At 35.6% G+C, this 22,227-nt stretch overlaps 4 protein-coding genes across 4 annotated transcripts; 3 read left to right on the forward strand and 1 right to left on the reverse strand.

Annotated features, from left to right (window-relative positions):
* Positions 1-2,353: 2,353 nt before the first annotated feature.
* On the reverse strand, positions 2,354-6,524 carry LOC130635465 (uncharacterized). Its single transcript, XM_057444797.1, has 5 exons — positions 5,978-6,524; positions 5,535-5,749; positions 4,892-5,003; positions 3,771-3,891; positions 2,354-3,078 (listed from the first exon to the last, which is right to left on the reverse strand). The coding sequence occupies exons 1-5, from the start codon at positions 6,225-6,227 to the stop codon at positions 2,694-2,696; spliced, it is 1,083 nt and encodes a 360-aa protein (XP_057300780.1). The 5' UTR covers positions 6,228-6,524; the 3' UTR covers positions 2,354-2,693.
* Positions 6,525-10,039: 3,515 nt separating this feature from the next.
* Positions 10,040-12,793, forward strand: LOC130636995 (uncharacterized). The gene is made up of 2 exons (XM_057446850.1): positions 10,040-12,026; positions 12,777-12,793. Exons 1-2 carry the CDS (start codon positions 10,040-10,042, stop codon positions 12,791-12,793), a joined length of 2,004 nt encoding a protein of 667 aa, XP_057302833.1.
* A 195-nt stretch (positions 12,794-12,988) lies between these two features.
* Positions 12,989-16,704, forward strand: LOC130636480 (uncharacterized). Its single transcript, XM_057446218.1, has 2 exons — positions 12,989-15,489; positions 15,981-16,704. Exon 1 carries the CDS (start codon positions 13,302-13,304, stop codon positions 15,225-15,227), a length of 1,926 nt encoding a protein of 641 aa, XP_057302201.1. The 5' UTR covers positions 12,989-13,301; the 3' UTR covers positions 15,228-15,489; positions 15,981-16,704.
* LOC130636996 (uncharacterized) lies at positions 15,248-15,784 on the forward strand. The gene has a single exon (XM_057446851.1). The coding sequence runs from the start codon at positions 15,248-15,250 to the stop codon at positions 15,782-15,784; it is 537 nt and encodes a 178-aa protein (XP_057302834.1).
* Positions 16,705-22,227: the final 5,523 nt, after the last annotated feature.

Below are 22,227 nucleotides of genomic sequence, written 5' to 3' on the forward strand. Positions count from 1 at the left end.
CCGGTAATAGTCCCACTCTTCCCATCACATAAACAACCGCTTACTCAAAATGATTTAATGCGACTTCAGGGTACATGACTCTTGTTCAATGCGGTCTAAACGATAGAAGTTTTACTCTAGTAGGCAGCCGTTGCACGACTCGTTTCATTGCCATGCTCCTAGCCAAGTCGAAGTAGATATAGTGTAAACTGGTTTCTGGAAGGAGCTTCTCATTGTTTAACGCCTTTTTCTCGTGTTGGCTATTTTATGGGTCTCCATGGTCTTATTGATTTCACGCAAATTGTGGCCATTTTTGTTTTATTTCTGTTAATAATCACAGAAATTAGGCTGGTTAAGCCATACATTGTTCTTATTAATACTAAACTCTAAATAGTTCAGCTATCAGGATCTTGGTGTACGGTTGAAAATCGTGTAGACATGGTGTAATACTGAGCTCTAAATAGTTCCAGCTTTAGTGTGAAACAATATAATCTCTTCGATGTAGAGAAAAGGAAAAGTTTTTTCTTGTCCATATTTTTGATCATTTCGTTGACGTTGGTGCTTTTTACCCGGCGACGGTCTCGCTACTTTATATTAATGTTAGTAAACCATGTACTTTATCAGGGAAAAACAATCGGGGGAAATTTTTGTCGGGTTAAAATTTAGTCGGGAAAAAATTAAGTCACTTTTCCCCGTCTAATTTTTCAAATAAGTCACTTTCTCCCCGACTAATTTTTGATATTTCTGTAGATAATCTCACATATCCAATCATTCTTTTAATTTATCTAAGTATGTTTTTTATACAAAAACAACTAGGAGAATAAGTACAAAAATCTAGTTCAAAACAATTATGTCGTTTTTTGCACTAATTGTAAATTCATCCTCTCCTGATTTATAGTTTAGGATAAAAGAAAAAAGTCGGGGTAAATTCTTAGTTTGGTATTAAAAAATCCGGTGAAAGTACTAGTAGGGGAATAAATAATCAGGGGAAATTTTAGTCGGGGAAAAATTAAGTCACTTGCAAAAAGTGAGTCACATTTCCCCGGCTTTTTTTTCCCTGATAAGGTATACGTAAATGTAGATACTTCTGTAAAGTCGCGAATAATACGTTGATCTGGCATTATTGCTTTCATACTAAGATTCGCATGAGGCCTATGGATTTTTCTATGCCGTCAAAGTGGCAACCTATTCTCGTCTCTAAAAGTCCACTAACAGTCAACTAAGTCAATCATCCTACAATAACAGTACAGTAAGGAGTTTCCTATTAACTTCCAAAATATAGAGCGGTTACTTTTGACTCACAGTAAGCATGATTGATAAGAGCGTTTTAAGTCTGTACCTCTACTATGCTATTATTTTACCTTCTACCAGAAGAAATTGGTGTTCTGTTAGTCATTGCTTAGTTCGCCTCTCATTTAAAAACATGAACATCGTGTATTTTACCGAATACATAATAACGCCGCTGATTGATTTTTTCTCGTGTCATAATTTTTTGCTAACTATAGGGGAAAATAAATATTTTGCACCACACAAAAGTGTTTCACAGGATTAATGTTCGAGGATAAGCAATATAGAACATTTCTCCGGAATTTATGGGCACCGCGCACTAATTAGCTATCTTAACAACGGCCAAATATTGCCAGAATCAAATTTTTGAATTAATAAACCAGCCAGCTTTTAGATTAAGGAAAATTTTGGGTTTTATTTAGGTTTTGGATAAGTAAGAAAACTTTTTGCAACACTTTTTGCTTATCACTAACTCGAAAAATATTTCAACGTGATTGGCTAAGAAGAGATAAATAAAATATCTCATATTTTACATGTAAAATATGACCGAGCAAAATTTTCAGGAGTCTGGGTAACGAGAGAAAAATCAAAAAATGTATAACAAAGCTCGTATAGTAAACAAAGCTTTTCTATTTTATTAGCCACAATTTTCTACGCAACGGCTATTAAACATCTCTGTAAAAATATTCTGTATTTTACAAAACTGAATGTTCAGAAGAAACAACCTACGGTTACGGTTAATTAACTTTTTTTTTGTTTCATCTTTTAACTTCTTTGTGGACCTAAAGGCTCGGGAAAGAACCAGAGAAAATATCAGGACTTGTTTTTTTTTTTCTGTTGATGTAGCCGAGTGAAGTAGTCTAAATCTGTCGATGCATTAGGGTGGCTTAGACGCGAAACAAACGAACATGTTTTTAGGTATTTTGCTGATCAACATTTCAAGAATTGCAGCAGAACCAATGAATAACCAAACCCCGATAGATAAGGATTGTATAAGGACCGGACTTTCAACATCAATTATTTTTTGCATCTGCCAAATTGACTTTTTTACAGAGAATTATAATTTAATAAATTGACAATATAGGTCAATAAAAATATATTTGTTAGAAAAAAAATTAAAAAATGTTATGTACTTAACAAAACACATAAAAAGAAGCTTTACAATTTTAAAAAAGGTTCCTAATTTTCTTTATAATTTACAAACTTTATATAATAAATTTAGAAAAGTTCCTAATCATTTCAATTTGATAACCTTACTCTGTATGATTTTCAATTCTGTTAACTCTTCTATTGTGCATTGTAATGTAGCAAAGGGCCATAGAACTATATGATGAGTAGAATGCTCACATGTTTGATAATAACATAAGTCAATCCATATCATAAACTGTTTACTCCTCACTGAAAGAATCAACAAAACCACTTGTTACTCAACTAACAACACTAGACAATAATTTGTTTTGCGTTCCTAGGTTTGTCTTTGATTGAACTTGTGTGTTACTTGTCGGCGTAATAGATTGCTGTAGCGTCTGTGTCACAGGATGATGAACTGGCGGCTGTGAATGGTTTGGTTGTGGATGTTGTGTGACACTTACGTTAGTTAAAATTGGTGGAGACGTCGCAGGACCAGGACTTAAAGTTGCGTGCGACCCCCCATTATTATATGACGTATGAGCTGGTGGCTTTATCACCTGTGATTCGGATGCGGACAGAACAAAAGCGGGATTAACTACCGGTGCTATTGGCACCTCCACTTTTTTCTCAATTTTATTTTGTTGATTTCTTCTTAGTGCTTGTATTTTTGTTTTGAGATATCTAAGCAATCAAATGCACTATTTAAACAATAAAAAATACAAGAAATATGAAATATTATTATTGTGAGATGAAAAAAATCTAAGAAATAATAATATTTATTAACACCCACCTATTAGCAAATTACTCCGCTGAATAATTTTAAATATTCGATATCGAATATCATACCAACCTCGTCCCCAGGGCATCTTGTATCTTTTCTGACCCGTCCCGGGGTCAGAGAAGATACAAGATGCCCTGGGGACGAGGTTGATATCATACATAAATTAATTTAACACTCCTACGCTTTTTTATTAGAGCAATCTATTATCTTGAAAATCTCAAAGAAGGAGAATATAGGGGAAAAAATGCCATAAAACATTTTATATTTTGAATGTTGCAAGATAATTTTCTAAGAAAAACATTTTTTATTTGCTGTTGTTATAAAAATGGAAAAAATTTAGAAAGATTTGCAACCTTAATTTTATAAATTTAATACGAAAATTTTTTGTCAAAGTATTCGTCTTGAAAAATTGGATGATAAAATAGTTTTTTAATTCAGTGAAATCGGATATCGAATTTATGCAGTCTTGCTTTGATGATATATAACCTGGCCAGAGGCCCGTCGGATATCACAAACTTGACTGATTTATTTTCGATATCCGATTTCCCTCCATCCTTGTTTAATACCCCTGTCTATCTTATAAGTTACTCACCCCCGTTTGTAGTAAAGATAAACAAACAGGAATAATAGAAATATGATAACGGTTGAAACACTTGCGGATACCGCTGTTTTTGATTTTTTACTTTCATTGTTATTTGCATCTATTGTCGTATCTAAAAGTAAACGTATATTTAAAAATAACACAGCTTGTGGCTTTTCGGACTGAAAATATATTTTTTTTGATAAACGCCTTTCCCGAATTAGTTTTTTTTCGATGTACCGCTGATATTTCTCAACTTTTTGAAACAAAATGAATGTGATTTTTGAAATCTTCACTGAGCACTTGATAAAATGTGAAATCTCCCGATTAAGCAAATAAACAACCGGTTAAAACAGGTTTTTAATTTTGTGCGAATTAACCTCTGCTTGAAACCGAGGTTTAATAGATTAATTAAAATTAAGTAACATTAATACCCAAAACATCTCGGATTAAGTTAAAAATCTATATACACACCAATTCAATGATGAAAACTATAACAGACGGGGGATTAGAAATATCGTTATTTTAAATAAGAAAAAAGGAAAGATTTAAAAGCATGCTGTAAATTTAAAGTACGATTTAAAGCTTAATAATATGAACGCATTTTAAATAAAGGAAAGATAAAGAGTGCTTCGAGATCTTTTTATTTTTGTTTTAGCTGCTGTGGGTGCATAAAACAATAGAATAAGAAATTACGCGCAAATATTTGAGTATTAAAAGTGAGGATTTTGAGTGGGTACTATGAAAGTGAAAGTTCATTCGAATGTGAGAAAAACAACAATATGAACGTTTTGTTTTAAATTTTGTTTACAACTCTCCCTTTGATGTTACCGGTAACTTGCTTTAGTCAAAGCATGCTTTATTCTAGTCCCACCCCAGAAAACTAAAGCATTAGTTATACTTTACAATGTTCCACATATCATTTGCGGGAAATAAATTTAAAAAACAATAAGCGGGGGTTGTTTATTCGGTACCTAACAGTGCAGCAGTTAATGATGTAATTACGGAAGTATTAAATCTTTTCACGTGATTGTTAATTAGACACCAAACTAATTAAAGTAATATTTTTTTTCTTCTTACGTTACTTCTAAGAATTGTAAAACTCTATCAATTAGGTAACTCGTAAAACTTACATGCTTCCAATCCGATAGCTTTTGCCAAGAAGCAAGAAAGTGGTTTATTTCCACAATAAGGTGTTATAAGAAATAGTCCAGTATACAGTAAATACGAATTTTCATCATTCCACTAAAAATACAAAAAAACAAAACATTTGTATCTGGAAGAAATGTTACATTTTTTCCATCATCATTCATTAAAATCTGGAAGATATGTAAAAAAAGCAATAATTCGGTTCAGAGTATTTTTAAAACACCTGGAGTATTTTAACGATAGCAAAACAAGACATTGATTTATTGTTTTCATGACTTTATTACGCAAATAAAACCCAACTAGGATTTCTAGAGGATCCAATACAATTTCATTGAATTCTCTGTTCTCTCTGTTACCAACAAGCAACTGTTAGAAGAAGTGTCAATCAACATACCTTCTAAAACTACTACTTCCCTAGCGTATTATTTCAGTTGTATAAATATTGCACTTTTATTACATTCGTGTGGTCCCTCGCAAAGTTATGGAGCGCACTTGTTCCTCACTCCTTCCTTGTACCTCTCCTCTTTCTCTATCCCTTCTTGCAAAAGTGGCACCCTTAAAAAGTCCAGGTGGTATCACCACGGCATGTTTTATTCTTACTGATCAAAATATTCTGTTAAAGCTTACCTCAAAATCTACATAAGTTTTGCCTTCTGATGTTGTATATGAAACTGTAAAATCATCAGTTCGAGAGAATTGAACCCAACTTTTACCGTTCCATCTTTTGATTGTGTAGCCTCCATACGTCTTTGAGCATGCATAATGGTTTCCTGTGCTTACTCTGGAGAGCGTCAACGAACTATCTAGGATGTGCAGGCAATCCCCGGTACAAATTGGGCAACCTAAATGTGTTTTCAAGAATAGGGGAGTTGAATAATCAGCACAAGACTGTTTATCGATTTCAGTATCACTTATTGGTGGATAATTAGGCAAACCCTATTAGGTTGCAGTCTTGCTTACTTAATTTGGACTTGGATTGTTTTTCTTATTTACATATCTATGCAACTTTTTTATAAACAGAGAAAATGAAATGACTTTTTATAAAGAAGATTAAAACCATGACAACCCACCTAAATCAGCACCGTCGTCACTACGACACGATGGACTGTCACTTATACTTTTACTGTAAAAGGTTTTATTAGAAGGACATTCACACGTCACGCCTTTACTTGATTCCAGGTGAACAGAAGCACCAATTTTCGAACAAATTCCAGAATTTAAGCCAACATATGCAATTTGGTCAACAGCAGAGGTACGATATACAGCAACTTCAAGTGTGCAAGCATAACTCACTAGAGATAGCAACAAAATTAAAAACATTCTTGAAAATGTTTGTACTGTATAATGAGTCCCCTTAGATTTTATTCTTTCACCTTCTGAGCATACAACCTAAACCTCTATATACTCAGGTTCAGAAGTTTGCCCTTTTTATATGCTCTATTTTACACTTCCCACTAATTACAAAAATAGTTGAATAATTCCCTCAAATTAATACTGAACAAGTAAGCACTTTCAATAAAATATCACTTCGGCATTATTAATTAGTTGTAAGTATTTCATAATTGTGAAATAATTAGTAATAGTGTTTTTTTCTTTGTTTCTAAAACTAACAGGGAAAATCCAATGTGAAGTTAAAATTATACAGCTCTCTTATAAAAAGGAATCAACGGAAGTATAAAGGGAAGAACTCTCAATGACGTAACTTTAACCTCTAAGATTATGTTTTAACATTGTTGAGTTGGAGTGGCGAAATTTTATGCACCTTTTTACCGTACTTAGTTACTACTACTAGGCAGAAAAGTTTTTTGACTAAAACTCTAGAAAATTTTAGTACTACATTATGAATTTGCTATAAAAAAAGACGAAAATAAACAATGAAACAAACATGAAACAAGCATGTTAAGTCCAAAGTGGACCATTTCCATGTTCAATATTTCTATAGGACCCATATAATTTCAAGGATTCGTTAATGCATCTAGTTATCTTTTTATAAAACAATAATAACTAATGAACCATGTTTCGATTATCAGAAGGAAGAAATAATCATGGTTTTTGTTTTGTTTTCAACGTAAAACTTCTTTGTTTCTGCTAATTGTACCCACAAAACTGGAGCTGAAGCCGTCTGAAAATTTTGATGGTTTAAAATAAAGAAAAAAGAGATGATGAAAAGATTCTCGGTTCTTTTTTTCTCACTATTTAAAAGTTGACAATGAGAAAGACAAATTTTAATCCTCTACACAGTCACAGATACATAAAAAAATTGTTTTTTTGTTAAAAAGGTTTTGTTTTTTAAATTTGAAAATGTTTTTCTGCTTTTCAATACTGTTTTAAAAAACAAAAACAAATGAATGGCTTCATTTTCTTAATGCCTAATTACTTTTTTTTCTTCTTTAATTGCCATTTTTTAAAATAAAACACAGGATAGGACGTGTCGTTTTTAATGGTTATTTCTTAGAAAAATATCTAATTATTTCATGATATGTTTTTTGCCTTGTCATACCTATACAAACATGCTGACAAAAATGTAAGATTTTAGTTAATTTATAAAATAGTTAAACCGCACCACTTTTGGCTGCAATACACACTTTTTCTTTTAAAATAATATGCTTTATAAGAATATCAGACTTGGATTTCAGGTTAAAAACAATAGATCTATTGTTTAGAAAAATAGAGAAATAAGAATAATTACCGGCCTGGTTAGAATTTTAGTTTTCTTATAAATAAAGCGTATATTGCATTTAGCTAACCTGGTCGCAAAACAGTCTTAGGGGACTAACAAATTGATTAGTCTATGCTAAACATCAATTCGATAATGTCATCCTTTTTGGAAAATGCTGACCTTATTGCTGTTGCACATCCAGTGAAAGTCTTACAGGGATCTGTTATAGCAAAATTTGTCACACAACATATTTTATTTTACTTAATCTGTTTCCCTATAAAGGTTGAAAAACTAATTTTGAACAATGACGGGTCAATCGGTCAATACAATGAGCCATATTGACCATCAGGATGCAGGTACGCGTGTTACACATCCAATGGGAAGCCCATTTAAAAACGCTATTTTTAAAAAACAAAACAACCATGTAACTTTAGATCAAATGAAATAATAAACAGGCTGCAGTCTGTCGTTTACCATTTCAATTAATTACTTATATTAATAATTCATCACAAAATAGGCTTTATTTACGCTTGCAATCGTAAATACTTTAAATTCATAGTTAAACTAATAAAACAGACTTTTTGATTTTCGACCACCGCCCTTCTCCGCAGGACTCTTATAGGCTTACAGATTTGCTTTCAGTGCCACAAGTTTCGTCATTATTTTTCGCCTAGTTTATCCTTCATCAAAGCCACAACTTTCTTGTCCTTACCGATGGGAAGAGGCCTTGCGTCGTCGTCGCTTGTCTTAGAGCGTGTCCCTATATCTGCGGCTTTTTGATGTAAACGTCTTTCGTACGTGTATAATACACAAATATATCCGTATCTGTATAGCAGACTCGCAATTTACTGCCATGTCTCAACTGTATGTAGTGATAGTGGAACTGCTACATAATCAGTTTGGAAAGATCTAAAAATGCCTGCCCTTTGTATACAGGCTGCAACAACAAAAGCAAGTAGGAATCAAGGAGGCTAGTCACGTACACTATGCTATAATAGATGAGCACTACCTGAATAGCACATACGTTACCTGAACAAGAAGACAGCAGCTAAGTATTATTTACTACCAGCCAGAGCATTATGGATTGGACAAAAAGCAACAAAGTTACTCGCTAATGACAGCGAGATGTCGCAAAAGAAAGCCAAATAAGGGCTATCTCATCCTACGCTGGCTTTGAAATATTTGCGGTTCAACAAAGATTGACTACCCGACTACTCACTTCAACGTGACATCACCAAAGGAAATGCACCAGTGTGACGTATTATATATGCCGCACAATAAGCTGTACGGCAACACCTATAAGTATATACTGACAGGCATCGATGTGGCTTCAACGTATAAGGTAACAAGACCTTTAAGAACGAACAAAGCCCCACGTGTTTCGGAGATGACCGAGGCTATATGCAAAGCGGGTCCTCTAAGCTACCCAAAGTCATTCAATGCCTAATGGGCTGGAATCCATGTCAAACGTCACAAAACTCTTGGAAAGCAAGGGTGTGAAGATAAAGCGTGCGACGATTAAGTATCATTATACTTTTACAGTGCTTGCTGGGTCGTTTAACAAGATTATATCGGAAAGAATCTTTAAACCATAAAATTTTGCATACTGCTTAAAATTTGAATGAATGCTAAACTCCAAAACTGAATAAAAAGTGGTTAACCTGAAAGCGAAAGCTGAACATGAGTCACCTTTTTCACTATCGTGTTACAAAAACAGACCACTACAGACAAGATTATAAATAAGCCTATTGTTTTAAAAGCCATTACGAAATTTTTTTACTATGACAATGGCCATCTCGTGGTCTTTAATCTGCTATCTATAAAAAGTTTAAGTTAAACAAATTTAAACTATTCCAATGACAAGATTTTTCGGTAGTTAAGTTTATCATCAAATACAAGAATGGACTTCAAGCACAGGATGATGGTGATAATGAGTGAACCTCATTCCATGTTTCGTTGTATCACATGTAAACGTATTTTAACTCGTCCTAACGTTACTGAAACGCGTTTGACATGTCCAAGTTGCAGCAGAATTTATTCCTTTTCAGATCCATACTCTTAACTCAGCGTATGTATAATAGCTAAGGCTGTTATGAATAGGTGTTGAATTGACCATGTGACTTGAACACGTGACCTTTACACGTGCGCTCACTTTTGTATATATTTTTCTGTTTATATTTTTGAAGAGCTTAATTAGATTTTACTTCTTGTTGAACGAGGTTGTTCTCTTTGGTTAATACCCCCGAAACCTCGTATTCTTATTATACAGTCCTCTGATTATAATTGTGGATAAAACATTGGTCCACCGAGCCGGATTTATTGTTGGATATAATTATTGATCGTTGGTTTATTTAATCGACAGTTGCTGAATATTTACTCACATAGAACTTTTGAAATTATACACATAAACATTAGAACATTTTTTGAATTTACAACACTTACAATTTAGTTACTTTTGAAATTATATACAAACATGACTGAAGATATCAGTAAAAAGAGAAGAAGTCGTGGTGCTTATGTTGGTGTTTTTAAGAAAATTGTTAATGAAACTGTGAAACCTATTTATGAAAGGTTTGCTTTGAAAGATCATGGTGCGGTACTCTTATCCAGTTATGATTTACTGGAAGCTAAATTATTGAACGTAACAACTATTCAAAATGAAATTAATGACTTAATTGAGCCAGAGAATTTAGCTAATGAAATGATGTCACACTTGGAATTTGAGCAGTATGCTGCGAAAGAGTTAACAACATTGAAAAAGTTTCTTGACAAGCATGTGTTTGAAATTGAAGGTAATGTTTCTGTTACTTCTTCTGATGGGTCTGGAAACTCCAGCGTGAGGGATCGAATTAAACTTCCGAAACTTGAGCTGAAAAAGTTTAACGGTGATCCTTTGCAATGGAAGTCCTTTGACGAATCTTTTGAGTGTGCGATACATAAGAATGAATCTCTTTCTTCTGTCGAAAAATTGACGTATTTGACAAATCTTTTGTCGGGCTCGGCAGAACAAACAATCAGCGGTTTATCGTTATGTAACGAAAACTATGAAATTGCGCGAGATCTTTTAAAAGAACGATTTGGTGATCCACAAATCACTGTGTCAGCTCATATGAACAAACTTTTGACTCTTGAAAATGTAAAAAGTTCGAGAGATATTAAATCTATGCGAAAACTTTACGACCTAATCGAATCTCAAGTGAGAAGTTTGAAAGCCCTGGGTTTTAAAGCAGAAAACTATGGACCTATGCTTATTCCTGTTGTTTTGTCAAAATTACCGAATGATATCAAATTAATGATAAGTAGAAAATTTGATGAAGATATTTGGGACGCTGAAGCTGTGTTAAAATTTTTAAGAAAAGAAATTATGGCACGTGAAAAACTTTCGAATATAAAATTAGAAGAAGATGAGCAGCGGGAGTTCCCCAGCAGTGGAAGTTCTTTGAATGCACAAGCTGCGCGAACTGGTACCCGAAAGTTATTCTGTTCCTTTTGTTCTGGTGAGCATAAATCACATGAATGCAGAACTGTAACAAAATTAGAAACCAGGAAAGAAATTGTTTTGAAAAATGGACGCTGTTTTTTATGTTTAAGAAAAGGACACATGAGTCGTGAATGCAAAGCAAGTTTTCGTTGTTTTCACTGCAAAGGAAAACATCACGTAGCCTTATGCGAAAAGAAACATAATCCAAATCCTCCTCCTAGTCGTAGTCCTAAGAAAAATGAAACCGAAAATAAAGATGCAGAAAGTGAAGATTCTTCCTCGAACGTTACACCTGCTAATATAAACATAGCTTCTGATCAAAATAATGTTTTGCTGCAAACTGCTATGGCTACAGTTACATCATGCGATGGAAATTTTTCTGCGAAATTACGCATTTTATTTGACAGCGGTTCGCAATTGTCGTACATCACACCGCAAGCGAGAAAAAAGTTGAATTTAAAAACTGTTTCAAAAAAAGAACTGAGTATTAAAGTCTTTGGAGGTGAACACTCTACGAAAAAACTTGATCTTGTCAAATTTGAAATTAAAAGCACAATATCGAATGAGAGCATTAATGTTTCTACCTTTGTGAATGATATTTGCAAACCTGTTTCCGGACAAACTATCAATTTTGCTGTTGAAAATTATGAACATTTGCAAGGCTTACAATTAGCTGATCAGAATTTTAGCGACGATCTACACGTCGACATATTAATTGGAGCCGATTATTACTGGAATTTTTTCACGAAAACTGTTTTACGAAGTTCTAGCGGAGGTCCTGTTGCCATGGGATCAAAACTTGGATTTATCTTAAGTGGTCCAGTTTCTACTGTCTCTACCACTCCTGTTACAGCAAATATGGCTTGTACTCATTCGTTATTAATTATGAAAGAAACTCAATCAGATTATGAGATTCTGAATGAAAACGTGAATAAATTTTTCAACTTGGAAAGTTTAGGGATTTCCTCCGAAGAACCTAGTATTTACGACAAATTCACGGATGAAATAAAATTTAACAAGAAGCCCTGGGGGCTCTAAGAATTTCCGCGCGCTACCAAAATATTTGATGAAAACCTGCTAATTCGTTGTGTTATTGTGCCAAACATTCGAAGGGGTTTGGTGCATGAACCTCTGAAGATAAAGCCCATCAGTGACATTATATCTTACAACAAACGCAAACAAAACGAAACGTGTCATAATAAACTCACATTTTAAAAGAAATTGCTAACAAAAAATACAGCCTATCATTCATGGTTGAAAGTCTTGCGATTGAAGCGTTTATGGTCTTAAACGGCATTAGTTGACAAAAAATCAAAATTTTGATGTGACCATCATTTTCAGCATAATTTTTTTATTAACTGTGTCAATTTTTGTCGAAAATAAAGCAGTTTTAATTTTTGGATAAATTTTGGCCTGAAATGACATTTACGTGACAAAAACCAAACTTTTGTACCATCATCATTTTCAGCATACTTTATTTGTTAACTGTGCCAGATTTAGCCGAAAATGAAGTGGTTTTTTTAATTTTTGGACCAATTTTGGCCTAAAATGGCATTTAGGTGACAAAAATCAAAATTTTGTTGTCACCATTATGTTCAGCATACTTTTTTTGTTAACTTTGCCAAATTTTGTTGAAAATGAAGTAGTTTTAATTTTTGGACCAATTTTGGCCTAAAATGACATTTCAGGTGGCAAAAAACCAAAATTTTGATGTCACCATCATGTTCAGCATACTTTTTTTGTTAATTGTGGCAAAATTAGTCAAAAATAAAGTAGTTTTAATTTTTGGACCAATTTTGGCCTAAAATGACATTTAGGTAACAAGAAATCAAAATTTTGATGTCACCATCATGTTCAGCATACTTTATTTGTTTACTGTGCCAAATTTTGTTAAAAATAAAGTAGTTTTAATTTTTGGACCAATTTTGTCCTGAAATGACATTTAGGTGACAAAAATCAAAATTATTATGTCACCATTATGTTCAGCATACTATTTTTGTTAACTGTGCCAAATTTTGTCGAAAACAAATACCAATTTTGGCCTGAAGCGTCAATACTAGACTTCCCAGTTGTTAAGGAGCTTGGGTACGAAGTTTACATCTGTGACGGACCAACCTGAAATCCCAGGGTCGATTTTTTCTCAAAAAATGCTCCGAAAGAAAAAACGACGGTTTTAAAGAATTTCCTACGCCTTCGGGCGCGGAAATTCAAAGATCATCATTACGAAGTGAGGCTACCAGTGAAAGGTGATAAAATGTTCATTGAGGATAACTATTCACTAGCTAAAGACCGCCTCCGATCACAGTTTAATAAATTAAAAAACAATACCGAATTATTGAAAACATACGACGATATATTTAAAGAACAATTGGACAGCGGTATCATTGAAAAGACGACAGAAAGCCCTGGTGTTGGGGAAACCCATTATCTCCCCCACAGAGCTGTTATTAAACCTAACAGAAATACAACGAAAGTACGTATAGTCTTCGATGCTAGCGCAAAGCATAAAGATAGTCGATCGCTAAATGAATGTTTATATACCGGTCCATCACTGAACACTTCATTGTTTGGAGTGTTGTTACGATTTAGAGCGTATAATATCGCAATAACTGGTGACATTGAAAAAGCCTTCCATCAAATATCGGTATCACCTGAAGATCGTAATTTACTCCGATTTATCTGGTACGACGATGTGAATAATTTTGATGATCAAAAGTTTGAAAATAACGCGCTAGCTGATTATAGATTCTGCCGAGTAGTCTTTGGAGCCACTTGTTCTCCATTTCTTCTGTCTGCAACTTTGATTTTTCATTTACACGGTTATGTTGAATGTGATCCGCAATTTGTGCAGAAGTTACTTGAATCTCTGCATGTTGATGATTTGACTGCGGGTGGCGTTAATGATTCTGATGCTTTGTGTTTTTACACGAAGTGTCAGGAGAGGCTTAGTGAAGGAGGGTTTAATTTGAGAAAGTTTAACTCTAACTCCAAAATGCTTGAGAACATCGTCAATAGTACTCAGGATGAAACTGAAATCAAATTTCAACCCACTATTAAAGTTTTGGGACTTGAATGGAACAAACTCTCTGACGAAATTAATTTCAATTTTTCTGACATGCTGAAGAACATAAAATTGCCTACTACGAAGCGAAATATCATGCATTTTTTAGCTAGTATCTATGATCCACTAGGGATAATTAACCCTATTGTTGTGACAATTAAAGTATTGTTCCAAGATTTGTGTGTTGCAAAATTTGACTGGGATCAACCTTTAGAAGGTGAATTTTTACAAAGATGGAATGAAATTTGTACTAGCTTTGACACTGAAACTTTAAATATTGACAGACTTTATGCTTATAAAGATGAAAATGATCAATTTGAAAACATTGAATTACATGGATTTTCTGATGGCTCTAAAATTGCTTATGGATGTTGTGTATACATTCGATTTACTTACAAGTCTGGTAAAGTTAAAACTGCACTTTTGAGTTCAAAATCAAGAATTAAACCATTAACAAATACCACTATACCACGAATTGAACTTTTAGGCACTTTGGTGCTAGCTAGATTAATGGACGTTTTAAAAAAGGAATTATTGAATGTGTATAATATTGACAATATTTTCTATTGGACTGATTCAACTATTGCATATTCATGGATTAAAAACGATAACAAAGATTATAAAACCTTTGTTCAAAACCGCTTAGAGGAAATTAGAAAACTGACTGCATCTGGCAAATGGTGTTTAGTACCATCGAAAGACAACCCTGCAGATATAGTATCTAGGGGTTGCTCCCCCTCTGAATTGAATTCTTTGTGGTTCAGTGGACCCACGTTTCTAACTTTACTTGAAACCCACTGGCCACACCTTAAACCTGGTGATAAGTTTATTAGTGATGACATGACAAAAGAAGAAAAAGTTCAAACATTAAATAATGAACTAAAAAATATTACTGTGTCTGAAAATCTATCTATTATTTCTACTGATACTGTGTCTGAGAATGTTTGTGATAATGTTATGTCTTCTACTACTCCTGTGTCTGATGAAGTGTATGATACTGTATGTGATGTTTCTACTGCCAATGAAAATGTCTCGGATAGTGTAAACACGAATTTCCCAATTATACCGGGTATTCGTAACATAATTGATATAAAAAATACAGTAGTTTTGATAAATTAGTACACGTCACAGCTTATGTGATGAGATTTATAAGTAATGTAAAAAAGAAGAAAGAAGATAGAAAAAATTTTAATTATAAGAGGCTATCAGCCGAAGAAATTGGTCATGCAAGATTGGTAATCATCAAAGATGCTCAAGAAGATGTGAAAAGACACAAGAAATTTAAACATTGGGAAAAGAACCTGGATTTATTTGAAGACACAGATTTTTTGCTGAGGTGCAGGGGTCGGTTAGGAAATGCTCCTGTACCATATAACTCCAGGTATCCTATTCTGTTAGTACCAGACTCTTATCTAACAAAATTAATCATTCGACATGTGCATGAATCTGTGAAGCATTATGGCACGAAAATAACACTCACAGAACTTAGAAGAGAATTTTGGATTCCATCTGGTAGAAATGTTGTTAGAAATTTTATTCGTACATGTCAAAAGTGCCGAAGGTACGAGAACAAACCATATCCGTACCCAGATCCTCCATCATTACCGAAGAGTAGATTACAAGATAACATGTCATTTGAAGTAGTTGGCATGACTATGCTGGTCCTTTATTTGTAAAAAATGTTTTTAACGAAGAACCAGATATGTATAAAGCTTGGATAGTTCTTATAACGTGTGCGAGTACTAGAGCTATTCATTTAGACTTAGCTTCGAATTCTTCTGGACCTGAATGTATAGAAGTTCTGAAACGATTTATTGCTCGAAAAGGAGCACCGAACTTCATTTTATCTGACAATGGTAAATGTTTTATTAGCGAAGACGTACAAAACTTTGCTGCTAGTAAAAATATTAATTGGAAATTTAATATTGAGTCTGCCCCTTGGCAAGGCGGATTCTTCGAACGTTTGGTCAAATCAGTCAAAAGACCACTGAAGAAAGTTCGAACGAACTTTTAACGATACTAACTGAAATTGAATTTATACTAAATAACAGACCATTAACGTACATATATGAAGAACTTAATGAAGAACCATTAACACCTAATCATCTTATGTATGGAAGAAAATTAAACACGAAAGCAGATGAGAACAACTTAATACCTGAAGATCTCTCGGCTGATATGAGTGTCAAACGGAAAGAAAACGTAAACCGATTACTGACACACTTTTGGAATAGATGGCGTGACGAATACGTCACAGAATTACGAGAATTCCACAAATTGAAGAATAGTCGTTTCAATAAATGTTTAATTCCAAACGTTGACGACGTAGTTGTTGTTGCTGATGATAGAATGCCACGATCACAATGGCGAATTGGTCGAATAAATCAGTTAGCTGAATCAAAGATAACATTTGTTGATGAAAAGGATCTTGAGATTGTAAACATTTGAGATGACAAGTTTTGACCTCCGTCAACTGGGGGAATGTTGAATTGACCATGTGACTTGAACACGTGACCTTTACACGTGCGCTCACTTTTGTATATATTTTTCTGTTTATATTTTTGAAGAGCTTAATTAGATTTTACTTCTTGTTGAACGAGGTTGTTCTCTTTGGTTGATACCCCCGAAACCTCGTATTCTTATTATACAGTCCTCTGATTATAATTGTGGATAAAACAATAGGAATTATTGTTACATTGGATATGATCAGGAAGATGATTGTTTAGTCAGACCGATTTATAGAACAGAAGAAGATTCTTGTTGTTGGGAAGAGGAATTTGACTGGGAAGTTCAGAGATGGTATTCGTTTACAGCACTAAAAAAGCAAAAAGGAACTCCTTATCCCCACCGAATGGACGACGTTGTAGTCAGTGATGAAGTTATCAAAGGAGAATTATATGAAGCAGGCCTGATTGAAAAGTTGATACCGCATTGCAAGTCCAGCATTGAAGAAGCTTATGGAGACAGCTTACAGAGACAAAATGCAAAGCATTATGTTGAAGAAAATGCAAAATGTCCTTCTGTTGCTCTGGTGCGAGTTAAAAAAAATTCTTTGGATTTTTACACAGAGAACGAGAGAAGGCTAGTAAATATTGGTACAAGCCACTACAAAATCACAATGAAGAACGAAAGATCAGTGATTGCAAATCTGGAGAGAAACGATTCGGTGGAGGAGGTAATTCTCATCACTGGTTTAGCAAGACCATTTTCTGGAAACAATCGTTATGATCCAAGACGCTGTTATGTTATGATTGTCGGATTATTAGAAATACCTGTTAATAATAATTCGGACATTAAACAAGTTGATGAATTATTAAAAAGGTTGAAAATGACCGAAGCAGGCCGTGCGCACCGGCCTATACCTTAGGGTTTATATCATTTGACAGTTCTGACATTAATGTAGAATATGAAGCCCACACCTTGTGTAAAAAAATGACGAATGTGTTTAGAGAAAAGCACTATCATTAAATTTGACTTAAGTACAGCTAGTGTAGGGGGTCCTTCTATGCACACTTTTTCAAAAATCACGGTCAAACTCTTATAAAAAACATACTACACATTTTTGTTTGTGACGTCACAACTTATTGTCACGCTCCATTACACAAAAATACGTTGATCATCAGCAAAAATCCACTGATCATCAACGCATGCGCTTGCAAGTCGGTGTTGAGTCATGCAAATCAAAGATTATCATACAAAAAATGGCGTAGGGGAAATTCTTTGAAAAGGGGAATAACTGTGTTAGTTGGGCAGAATAAAATCTTCGGACTTTATTGAAATGTGTATATAAAAAAGATTAGTTGGTTTAAGAATGCCATCAGCAAACCATATAGCACCGTGTCAGCACCAGTGGCAACAACCCGCGATGCCCTTGCCAATCGACTACAGAGTGTGCGGGATACCGTTGAATTCTATTACAAAAAGGCAAGGGAACAAATTTCGGGAGGGACAACGATTCACGACGAGATTGAACGGGAGGCAAGGGAGGACTACTAAAGGATGCGATTATCCGAAAAAATTACACCTCACATGGACATGCGCGTTAAGGTTGTGTACGGCTTTGGCTGTCATATTGAGTGGGATGTGTCTGATTACCACAAAACTAAAAGCTCCAGGTCGTTGCCAAGTATAGCGGAAATCGAAGCGTTCGTAGAAGAATGCGATATGAAGCTCCTCGATTTGGAGGATCACGAGTTTTGGACTTACGGTTATTTACCACCTGTTAGGACCACCGAGACCCCGGGAGCCAACGTAGCACGAGGAGTAGAACGTCTAACGAAGACAGCTCTCATATTAGCCCGAAAGTATTATGAAAGGCTGGACGGGCACTGTTTCTACATCAAGGATTTAGACGTGCTGGCCCAACAGAAATGGGAATGTGAGGTATGCAAACAACTGTTTACCAAAAGCAACCACCTCACCCGGCATTAGAGGAACGAATGCGGGGGCGTCAAGACGACGATCATTCGCATAGGGAGGAAGGTGAAACGTATGCCGAGCAAGGCCGAGAAGGTCTTTTATGATGAGGGGTATAGCTATGAAGCCTCAAAATGGGTGGAATACATGTCAAGGGACACCGGAAGGCATATCCATCATGCACTCTGTGGACATGGTGGTGAGCGTGTTATCCGTGATAACAAAAAGGAGTGGCAAGTGGATGGCTATGAGCCTGTCACAAAGACCGTTTGCGAGTACAACGGTTATAAGTGGCACGGATGTCCCTGTCTGTCTGGGAGAACCGAGGCGGACAAGGCTCATTATGCTGCAACGTTGTCTAAGGAAAGGATGATACGGGAAAAGGGCTATAGCCTTGTCACGGCTTGGGAATGTGAAAAACCATCCAAAATCAAGAGGTACTTTCAGAAGGAGTTCAGACCATATCCCAACTACCTGGTATTTGATTTCGAAGCCCTCCTATCACCTTTAAATTACCGGCAAACCTCTGATCTAACATACCTTTCAAGACACATTCCAGTAAGTGTTGGTATTGCCGATAGTTTGAATAGCCACCCGACGTTCATTGAGCACGAAAATCCTGGTTAAAACGAAGATCCTGGTTAAAACGTTTGTGGAGGAGCTGGAAAAGAGGAATGCCCTCATTGTGAAAGAGGTCGAGAGAAAGTACCCAAAGCCCGACGACTTTGACATGCTCTCTAAAAATAACCAAGAGTTGTGGGATGAGTGGGTAAATCAAGTAGCCGTAATAGGGTTTAATTCCGGCAAGAACGAAATCAACCTGATCAAGCGGTATTTTGTCGAAGAGATCGTGCAAGGTGATAAGATTAAGTTAGCGAAAAAAGATAAGGACTACATGTTCCTCACTACCTCGAGATTTAAATTTCTAGATATTAGAAATTTCCTTGCCCCCGGTCTAAGCTATGACGGTTGGTGCAAGTCGTTGGAATGTAAACTCGAAAAGCTTATGTTTCCGTGTGAATGGTTAGCGAGCCACGAGAAACTGAAACATGTACGGCCTGTGGCTCACGAGGACTTTTATAACCGTCTAAGTGGGAAAAACACACTATTCTGCGAAGAGTACGAGACATTCCGTTTCGATTTTTACGGGCGAGGCTGTGTCACCATGATGGACTGGTTGCATGAGTACAACTTAGCCGATGTGGAACCGTTCATTGAAGCCGTGAACAAGACGAGGTTGCAATATTAAGATGATGAAATTGATATTTTGAAGGACGCGGTCAGTATTCCGGGCGTGTCGATGCGCTACGTATTGAACATGTCTCTACGGCTGAACCCGAAGCTAGGGCTATACGCCCCAGGAGACCCATGCAGGCATAGGTGTAAGGACTCTTGCTATAACAAGACTTGTAAGGCCTGCACGGAGGTACGGAAAACATGTGAAAATGTGCGAGGAATGAGGCCTACGACCTTTTGCGGACAGGGATGATTGGCGGTCCCGCGATCCTATTTTTTAGATACCACGAACGAGCTGTACCCAAGTACCTTTATGCAGGACTTTCCTTGTGGGAAAGATCAGTTGATCATGGTGGCCACACCGACATCGGCACATAACTTAGAGCTACTGGTGCGGGGTGCGATGGATGGATCGTTATTTGGGTTTGCCCAGGTTGATATTGAGGTACCCGAAAATCTGCACGAAAGTTTTAGTGAAATGGCTCCCCTATTTGTCGTCATGGAGATACCTGATGATCAAATCCTAGAGCACATGCACGAATACTTAAAAACTACGGACCGCAAGCGTTTTCCAGGTACACGTAAGCTTTTGGGTTTGATGAGAGCTGAAAAAATCATACTGTATACCCCCTGTGCTAAAATGGTACCTCAACCATGGACTAAAGGTTACTGTCTTTAACCAGTTCCTCAAGTACGCCCGAGGTAAGCCCTTTGCCTGGTTCCCGGAGGAGATTGTCGATGCACGACGACAGGCCGATAAAGACCCCGACAAACTGTTATAGCGAATACACACTTTAATGGAGTACACGCTATACGATGGAGAATATGTCGAAAACAAGTACGAAAGAAGAACTGTAAATATGATTATTTTTGAGAATAGATTATGTTGAACACACGTGTCCTCAGTTTTTAACATTGGCGACGAGAAATTATATTTTTAACGAAAGATCCTAAACAACAACAGAAATTTACTTCATTCTCAGAAGAAATTAATCTTGGTGTAATTCGTGTGTATTACAAACTATGGCTATTTCAACTTTAAACCTTCCAACTTTTCCAAAGTTTGATACGGATGATTTTACTACAATCTCAACTCGATGGGAAAAATATAAGAAACGTTTTTTAAACTTGTGCGTCGCTCTGAACGTTGAAGAAGACAAGCAGAAATTAGCCTTATTGCTTAATTACATTGGTGAAGAGGCGTATGACATATACGACAATCTTTTAGTACCAGGTACAGATGAAACGTTTGCAAACGCCATTACAATATTTGATGGATATTTTTCACCTAAGAAAAACATTGATTATGAAGTGTATGCATTTAGAAAACTAAAACAACACCCCGACGAAAACATTCATCAGTTTTACATACGGTTGAAACAGCAGGCGAATAAATGTGACTTTGGAACAAATTTGGACAAAGAGCTTAAACAACAAATTGTGTTATCTACTCATAACAGCAAAATTCGTAAACACGCATTTAAGAATACAGCAATTAGTTTAGCAGACTTATTGATTTATGGAAAACATTTGGAGGATGCAGATCAACAAGCCGATGATGTAGAGCGTTCGATGAATCCACAGGAAGAAATTAACCGACTTACAAAGAAACTGGAAACACTCAGAGGTAAGAACTTGTCGAGCAGAGGGAATAGCAGTAGCCGAAAAGATAACTATAAAACATGTTATAGATGTGGGAACGACTACCCACATTCTCAGGCATGTCCGGCCGAAGGGAAAGAATGTAATAAATGCCATAAGATCGGTCATTTTGCCCGTTGCTGCAAAAGTAGTGCTAGGGGTCCGATATCTCGAGGAAGGCGCTTCGTGAACAACAATACGGCTACTTCTGATTCCTCTGACTCTGGTGCCGAAAATGTGAACAGTTTACATCTATTTATGTTATCTACCGCGGGGAATGCTAACAACAACAACAATAACTGTATTGCTAGTGTCCGTTCTAATTCAAATACACACTATGAGCCAAAAGTTTCGGTTTGCGTTGAGAATAGTGAGATCAAAGATTATGCGTCAGTAAATTCTATAGAAAGATTTTATACAAAAGTGAAGGTAGAAGGGGTCACACCCACACGATTCTTAATAGATACCGGTTCTGCTTTGAATATTTTGAACACAAAAACATTTCACAAAGTGAACGAAAATTGTGGCGGGAAACTTCGCTTACAAAAGACAGCCACCAAGGTAATCACATACGGCTCGAACGAACCCAAATTAAAAGTCCTCGGAAAAATTAACCTCGTTATCGAAAATAAGCACCGCCTTACAACAAAAGATTTTTATGTAATTAACACTGACCACAAAAATCTTTTAAACGGCAAAACTGCCCTCGAATTAAAATTAATAATTATGCCGAAGGATGACGTGATTCCTCAAAAGAAACCAGATAAATCTAGAAACACAAACAATGCAGCATATAAGATTAACGTTGAAACAAAAAACAGCACGA

The sequence above is a fragment of the Hydractinia symbiolongicarpus genome, chromosome 3 (assembly GCF_029227915.1).
Source record: "Hydractinia symbiolongicarpus strain clone_291-10 chromosome 3, HSymV2.1, whole genome shotgun sequence".
In the NCBI taxonomy this organism is placed as follows: domain Eukaryota; kingdom Metazoa; phylum Cnidaria; class Hydrozoa; order Anthoathecata; family Hydractiniidae; genus Hydractinia; species Hydractinia symbiolongicarpus.